Raw genomic sequence first — 8,613 nt, forward strand, 5'->3', positions numbered from 1 at the left:
GGCTATAGTGCATAACAGAATAGTAGTCATATGGTATTCCATATGTCCTTGCACGCCTTGCTCTCCAAAACTGTAACCAACCTACAATGGACAAGTGATTATTATAAACAAACAAGTTATAATAAAAGTTATTTTTGCAACTATATCCACTTTACTAACATGTGTTCTTGTTGACTTTTACATATCTGTTCCTGTCTGGTCTGTTATGCTCATGATGGCGTCCCATTGCATGCATTATCTCATGGGCTGGTACCATTGGACGTCCAGATCCAGAACATTTCTCACTCAGAAAAACTCTTCTTGCTCCAAAAAGAGGCCTTCCTAGCAACCTCACAAAACATCTGTTTAATAGTGGGAAGGAATATATATTCCATGAACACTCAGCTAACTTGCTTCTGTGTCTTTTGAACAGCATGTGCCTCCTCCACCTTCTCCTTCTTATCCTTTGAAATCTAATGCATGTTCCTGACTGGATTGCTCTCATTGATTTATGGAGGTTTGAAAGTAAAATATGATTACGCTCTATAATATTTCATTTCTATAATCAGAATAGAATCCATTTTATGTACTTAAGTTTCTGTGAATCCTGTATCTTATCTTTCTGCCCCACCTTCTTCCCCTTACCCATGCTTCAGTTTTAGCAAGTCCATCCCATCCACTCTTCTTGTATAAAGCAGCTTCAGTTTTACTAAGGAGTATATCACCATCAACTATAACACCTTCTTTCTCTGCAGGTTCTATAACACAAAGTATCAATTAATGAATGAGACTATTGTTTTTCCTTTACCTAAGTATGTATCGTCATCATCATCTTCGTCAACAAAGGTTTCAAACTCAGACAAATCAGCATCTTCATCATCTTCTGTTTTCATTTTCTCCTCACTGTCAGTTATCATGGCATCCGTGTTTCCTATGAGATCTTCAGAGTTTTCCCTGTTTTCTTGCTCTATGAATCCCTGTTTCACTGGAGGTATTGGAAAGCCCTTCTCCACTGGAGGTAGAGGAGGGCCCTGCTCCACTGGAGGTATTGGAAAGTCCTGCTCTACTGGAGGTATTGGAGAGCCCTCCTTCACTGGAGGTAGAGGAGGATCAAGGATTTCATTCTCATTGTCACTAGCAAATTCTTGATCTGCAAAGAAAAGGTTTAGATGATTCCATTATAAGTGTGTAGTCTTACCAGGTTCTATTTGGCAAAGTCCAAGAAATGGGAGACACAGAAGAAGGACAACCAATTTCATGGTTACTTTGCTTCTGGTAGGACTAATGCCTCCAGAAGAAATGTCTGACAATCTGCTTATTCAGAACACTTTTTATACACATTTATGACAGCTGCATGCCTACATCTCCATGTCTAATTGTACATAAACTGAAGTTGTTTATATTGCATCAATGTTTAGTTATTCCTGAAACCTATAGTTATGGTTACTGAAAAGTGAAAGTGATTCAATAATGAACATAAAAAACAAAGCAGCATTCTTGTGTACTGGAGCTGGATACAGTGTTTGCTAAAGCTCATTCGTGTGTTATCACTAGGAGGGAGAAGAAAATGAAAATAGAAGGACAGTATTGCTCTGCCAATCTACTCAATACATACAAGCTTGACTGGTTTTGTTATTCTGCCAATTATATGCGTAACAAACAACAAACACATTGTCTATTGACGGAGTCAGAGATAATAAAAAACAATATACTTGAAAGCACGTCAACTTAAACATCCATGCAATTGTACACAAATGCAACATAACTTATTTTTAAATGGTCTATATTGGATGATGAAGCTTTTAATAATGAGCATATACACATCACAATGGTGAATTTGCTGCTGATACAGTTATCGGTTCTTGCTTCTTGATTTTATATTTATTCCTTAGTTTCCCTTCAGTTATTTATATTAAAATATTATTGTATAATAAATCATACACAAGCAAACACAAGTGATGACTTACAAACTTGTTTCTCATTACATCAAAGTATAAAACAGCACAACCCTAATAGAAGATAATTATAAAAGCTCCTAAAAAATTGGCCCAAAGTCCCTATACTATAGTACAGGGTCTTTGGCAAAATTTTGCCAAAAAATGACTAGGAGAGACTTTTCTCTTATTATAATTTTTCTGATACATGCATGTTCTTATGTTTAGAAAGTTTAAGCTGATTTCTATCATAATTAATTTTTTTATGAATTTTAAAAGTTACTTTGAAAGGCAATGTAATTCTAATTGAGCCTATTTTTTCAAAAGTAGTGTAATTATACATGTATGTGTAATTGTAATTGAGGATTTGTAATTGACCCCAGGTCTGGTACATGCATAATATTGTTATTAATTATCATGTATTAGGTCCAGAGGATGCTACAGAAGGATCCTAGCCGAAGACCCAGTGCCTCTGAGCTTCATGATGCAACCGTCCCTCCATTACTGGAGGCAATACAGATCAAGGAAGGGATACTCCTACCGACAGAGCCTACTGTTGACGATAATAAGGAAATGAAGTCTTTCCTGTATTATCTTGATGGCCAATCTCTCTCATTTCAGCCAGTCTCCTGTCCTATACAAGACAAGATCACACACGTATTTTTTATAAAATTAGTATTACTATTATTACAGCATAATACATGCAGAGGCTTAATTTTCAATAAATCTTGTTTCAATAAAATTATGCATAAAATCCAAAATTAAAATGCTTTTGTACAATAAATCAAAAAAATTATAGTTTACACCTTAATTCAACTGATCCAGAAAGTTATCTGCTACTTTTACATTATTATGATGATTATTCTATTAACTATTTTTTATTACATGTATTTTAGGTATCCGTAGGCTATGGTCACATGATGGTTGTCACTGCAGACACTTCAGTGTACAGTTGGGGCAAGAATGAGTATGGACAGTTGGGACATGGTGACAGAGAGTATAGGCACCACCCCACGCTGATTGCTGGACTCAAGGGACGCAATATATTAAAGTGGGTTTGTTGTATGGCTTCATGTGTATGTCATCTCTTCTTGTGTTTGTGTGTATAGGGTTGAGTGTGGGGGAGAGTTTAGTATTTTTAAGAATGAAAACGGGATAATAATGTCTTGTGGAAGAGGAGATAAGGGAGTACTAGGACACGAGAACTATCAGTAAGAGCTAGAGTAATATTATGTGTAATTTATTCTCTCTCACTTTCACTTTCTCATAATTTCTTTGAATCTCTTTTCTCTCTCTCTCTCTTTTTCTTCTTTCTCATTTCCTCTCTGCCTTTCTATCTCTCATATTCTCTTCCCTTCTTTCTTTTTCCTTTTTGTCTTTACCCCTCTTTCTCTCTCCTTCTCTTTTTCCCTCTTTCTCTCTCCTTCTCTCTCCCCCTCTCTCTCTCTTCTCTTTCCCTACTCAGTGATTATCTGCAGCCAGAGATAATCAAGTCATTACTAACTCATGATAGCCACTTGATATCCTGCGGTGAGAGTCATGTTGCTGTACTCACTTTAGATCACAAAATATTCACTTGGGGCTCAGGAAAGTATGGCTGCCTTGGAAATGGATCAGAAGATAACTGGTAGGCACTACACATAACATACACTGTACGTACATGTATATACTTACTTCTTATTAAACTAATAATAGTAAACTCTTGTTTTATGGGCTACTTGTATTCTTTTCTTTTTCTTTATCACTTACAAATGTACTTGTATTTTTCTTTCCTATTAATCTTGTATTTATATTAGCAATAATTGTTTAGCAAATGATTGTCATTGGTCATTATATTATATTTACTAATTTTTGTACATGTAGTTTTGTTCCAACTGAAGTTGTTTTAAGGAGTCCAGGAGCAAGAATGGATGAAGTAGCTATTGATGTGTACTGTGGTATGGACAGTACTGTATTCATTACTGAAATGGGACGAGTTTTTGCCTGTGGAAAGTAAGTTATGCATGTACATGATGTCTATATAGTTGTTATTATTGTCATTATTATTATTATTATTATTATTATTATTATTATTATTATCATTATTGTTTTTGTTGTTATTAGTAATGCCGATAATAAAATTGGAATAAATAAAAGAGAAACTTTCATCATGCAAATGAAGAAATTATTAAACAAAGTATGTATTATCAATCATTGCTACTATACTAAAACTACACTATCATTAATATAATAGCACAGGCAAAATTTGGCCAAAGCTCCTGAATTGTACATTAATTAGTTAATAAAAATTACTACAATTAATACCATTATTATTATTTATTATTATTATTATTTTCCATTATTGTTATCATATAGCATCATTTGCAAGTCCCCTATTCCATCAATCCGCTGCCTATTAAAGACTTAGGGAAGCACAGGATCATTGATTGCTCATTGGGATCAACTCATTCAGCATTCCTCACTGAGACTGGCCTCGTGTATACTTTTGGACGTAATAATCACGGTCAGTTAGGATCAGGGAATGCACTCCCTAGAGAAATGGCAGTGGTTGTTAAAGGATTGAAGAATAAACCAATAGTAAGATATTATTTTATATTATTGTATACTAAGTACTTGAATGCCATTAAATAAAAAACGTATGTGTTATGTTAAAATTAAATGCTACATTGATGTCCAGTATTGTCTGTGTACATTAAGCAAAACTATAATTCCCTCCCTCCTTTTCTTTTGCATGTACATGTACATGTATATTGTTATGCTTTGCATTACTGAATTTCACATTATTATTGTTTTATTGTTAGATGGTTACTTGTAGTGAGCTAGCTACTGTAGTTGCCACTGAGTGTAACACGTTTCATATCTGGGGCTCTAGACCAATCATACAATCACCACTATCAACACTGCTCTCAGGACAACCGACTGATAAAGGTAATTGTTAAATAATTATATTTTTCATAGTCCACAACTTTTTACTGTGTATTAATGTATGTTAAACTTTGCAACATAGATCTCTACATGTATACATTTATTTGAATTAAATGTAAGGAGTTGTATTTGGGAAGTGGCATGTTGCAAATTTTTAGGAAAAAGTAATGACTATATATAGCCCATAGTTTTTCTAAAAATGTCTCAAAAATCACCAAAAATTTTTTGATGCATTTTCTGATACATATTGATGTATTTATGCTGTTTAGAAAGTTTAAGGCAATTCTGACTTCAATTTTTAAAGTTATGGTCAATTTTGAAAACTGCCAAAGTCGTGAAAAATACCCTATACTATAGCGCATGGTTTTTTCCCAAAACTAGCTCAAAAATTACCAAAAATTTGTATTACATTTTCTGATACATATTGATCTACTTATGCTGTGTAGAAAGTTTGAAGTGATTCCAACTTCAATTTTTAAAGTTACGGCCATTTTAAGGAAATGCCAAAATTCTGAAAATACCCTGTACTATAGCCCATGGTTTTTTCCAAAAAATGGCTCAAAAATCACAAAATTTTTTATTACATTTTCTGATACATATTGATGTACTTATGCTGTGTAGAAAGTTTGAGGTGATTCCGACTTCAATTTTTTAAGTTACGGCCATTTTAAGGAAATGCCAAAATTCTGAAAAATACCCTGTACTATAGCCCATGGTTTTTTCCAAAAAATGGCTCAAAAATCATGAAAATTTTTTATTACATTTTCTGATACATATTGATGTATTTATGCTGTGTAGAAAGTTTGAGGTTATTTTGACTCTAATTTTTAAAGTTACGACCATTTTAATAAAATGCCAAAATTTTAAAAAATACCCTGTACTATATATAGCCCATGTTTTTTTCCAAAAAATGGCTCAAAAATCACCAAAATTTATTATTACATTTTCTGACACATATTGATGTACTTATGCTGTGTAGAAAGTTTGAGGTGATTCTGACTTTAATTTTTCAAGTTACAGCCATTCTAAAAAAGCGACAAAATTCTGAAAAATACCCTGTACTATATATAGCCCATGAAAAATGGCTCAAAAATCACAAAATTTTTAAATTACATTTTCTGATGCATATTGATGTACTTATGCTGTGTAGAAAGTTTGAGGTGATTCCGACTTCAATTTTTTAAGTTACGGCCATTTTAAGGAAATGCCAAAATTCTAAAAAATACCCTGTACTATAGCCCATGGTTTTTTCAAAAAATGGCTAAAAAAATTAGCCCAAATTTTTATTACATTTTCTGATACATATTGATGTACTTATGCTGTGTAGAAAGTTTGAGGTGATTCGGACATCAATTTTTAAGTTACAGCCATTTTAAGAAAACGCCAAAATTCTGAAAATTACCCTGTACTATAGCCCATGGTTTTTTCCAAAAAATGGCTCAAAAATCATGAAAATTTTTTATTACATTTTCTGATACATATTGATGTACTTATGCTGTGTAGAAAGTTTGAGGTGATTCCGACTTCAATTTTTAAAGTTACGGCCATTTTAAGAAAATGCCAAAATTCTGAAAATACCCATACTATAGCCCATGGTTTTTTTCCAAAAAATGGCTAAAAAATCACCCCAAATTTTTATTACATTTTTTGATACATATTGATGTACTTATGCTGTGTAGAAAGCTTTAGGTGATTCTGACCAAAAATTTTCATGTTATGGTCATTTTTCAAAATTTGCCATTTTTCATAAACAAGCAAAGGCTATAGTGTTTCCCTTTTATGAAAAATTGCCTCCAAAATTAGTGTATCTGAGACTTATATTAACCCATTCACATAGGCTTAATTTATTTGTGTTTGTTTATCATGCACATTAGGTCCTGTCAGTAACAGCAGTGAATATATTGATCCTCATCAGTCCATCAATGGCTCAGAGGAAACTGATTATTTCTTTCGTAAAAAGAAATCAAACCAGAAACTCTCCGCAATGGATGATAGCCGAGATGAGAGCTCCTCAGTCGGTTTGGTAACCTGTCACTGTTCCGACGAATACATCAACACACTCTACAACCTACTCCTTCCTTCTGATGACACCAATTTATCGAGACAAATGTCTACAGGCGGAGTCAGTGGGCGTGGCTTAAAAAGAGGAGGAGCTTCATCACAGGATATTGCTAAGGATATTATATTGAAACCGAAAGTTATTGATCTTGTAGATCAGAGTGGTCCATTGGAGAAGCTGTGGGAGATGGGACTGAAGGAGGTTAAAGTGGAGACTATTCGTTCGTTTGGTAGTAATATGATGATACTGTTACACGCCCACATACCTAATGAGCCCAGCACTAAGAACAATGCACCTGGTAAAATAGTAATGAAGACTAAATTGAGGTAATTAACTTAATTTGCATGTACTTATAGAATTTTGATAGCTTCACTGACGTGTGTACATGCATGTTTCTTTATTTTATGCAAGGTACTTTGAAATGTTTTATTTTTTTACCAAAATTGATTCCTCGATTTTAAGGAAATACCAAAATTATAGCCCTGATGTTTTTTCCAAAAAATGGCTCTGAAATCACCCAAAATTTTTATTACATTTTTTGATACATATTAATGTCCCTATGCTATGTAGAAAGTTTGAGCTAATTCTGACTTTCAGTTTTTAGAATTACGGCCATTTTAAGAAAACGCCAAAATTCTGAAAAATACCTAAGGCTACCCATTAGTTTTTGATGTAGTGTTTTCTAAAGAAGCTGTTATAGTCTATAATGTTTATGCATAGTTGCTCACAAACAACTTTATAAAGTATTACACTTCATTGTTATAGGCGTAGTGTTATTAGTATGACGTCAGTAGCTGGTAAAATGAGTAGACCTGTACAAGAGGTACCACAGTTTCCTACTGAAGAGGCTGTTGCTATTAATAGAGCAACAACAGCTGTTACTATAAATAGAACAGCAGCTACAAGGAGTCCTGCAATGATGAGCCAATTGTCTGAAACTGGACAAGTGAGTTAGAGATGAAGAAGAGAATGAGAAAGGATGGGGGGGGGGAAGTGTAGTACAGCTGAGGATTTTGGATTGTGCAAGTTCTAAATTTTTGATGATTGATTGGCTGGTTTTATTTGGTGAATGAAAAATTTCCCCATCTAAAATTACCAGCTATACAGTATAGTAGAAAGGGTGCATAAAGAGAGAGAGGAAGGAAGGAAGGAAGAAAGTCATAAAAGTACTATTTTACAATAATAATTATTAATTTACTTGTAGCTGGATACATGGTTACAGAATGAGCTAATGGATGGTATCAAATTTGAAGAGTCAGTATTGCCAGCTGTTGAGGAATCGCATGGTTGGTTTCCTGAATCACTACGTGTTAAAGAACAATGTTGGACTAGCAGCACTACCACCACAACAGTAACTAGCAATGAAAGAGGAGGAGGAGGAGGAGGATTGAAGCCAATATCTAGACCAGTGACACAATCTTCCGTACGTAAAATGGAGTCTGTTGGTTCAATACCAGTTACTATACCTGAGAGTACAAATGAAGAGCAGACCTTGCTTGAGGGATCTTTGTTGAAGAAAGATAAACCGAAATCAGTGCTAATGGCAACAAAACGAACTAGCATTAAACCAGCAAAATCGATAACTGATCTACCAACACCAAATGCTAATAATAGCAATAATAAAGGAGTGTTGACTGTTAAGAGAGTTCACAGTACTAGCAGTATATACTCAAATAAAAGTATGTTAGTTGTTATTATTCATTATTAATAATCCTG

At 33.9% G+C, this 8,613-nt stretch overlaps 1 protein-coding gene across 1 annotated transcript in view; it reads left to right on the forward strand.

Moving 5' to 3' along the window:
* LOC100638870 (uncharacterized) overlaps nt 1-8,605 on the forward strand; it is a 10,434-nt gene extending 1,829 nt beyond the window's left edge. Inside the window, exons 4-14 of the mRNA XM_020002430.1 lie at nt 2,340-2,570; nt 2,810-2,964; nt 3,023-3,124; nt 3,379-3,540; nt 3,777-3,905; nt 4,017-4,089; nt 4,269-4,490; nt 4,715-4,841; nt 6,713-7,223; nt 7,663-7,843; nt 8,102-8,605. Coding sequence (XP_019857989.1) covers nt 2,340-2,570; nt 2,810-2,964; nt 3,023-3,124; nt 3,379-3,540; nt 3,777-3,905; nt 4,017-4,089; nt 4,269-4,490; nt 4,715-4,841; nt 6,713-7,223; nt 7,663-7,843; nt 8,102-8,605 — 2,397 coding nt within the window. The remainder of the gene's footprint in view (nt 1-2,339; nt 2,571-2,809; nt 2,965-3,022; nt 3,125-3,378; nt 3,541-3,776; nt 3,906-4,016; nt 4,090-4,268; nt 4,491-4,714; nt 4,842-6,712; nt 7,224-7,662; nt 7,844-8,101) is intronic.
* The last annotated feature ends 8 nt before the right edge of the window (nt 8,606-8,613 follow it).

The sequence above is a fragment of the Amphimedon queenslandica genome, unplaced genomic scaffold (assembly GCF_000090795.2).
Source record: "Amphimedon queenslandica unplaced genomic scaffold, v1.1 AMPQUscaffold_12914, whole genome shotgun sequence".
Classification (NCBI taxonomy): domain Eukaryota; kingdom Metazoa; phylum Porifera; class Demospongiae; order Haplosclerida; family Niphatidae; genus Amphimedon; species Amphimedon queenslandica.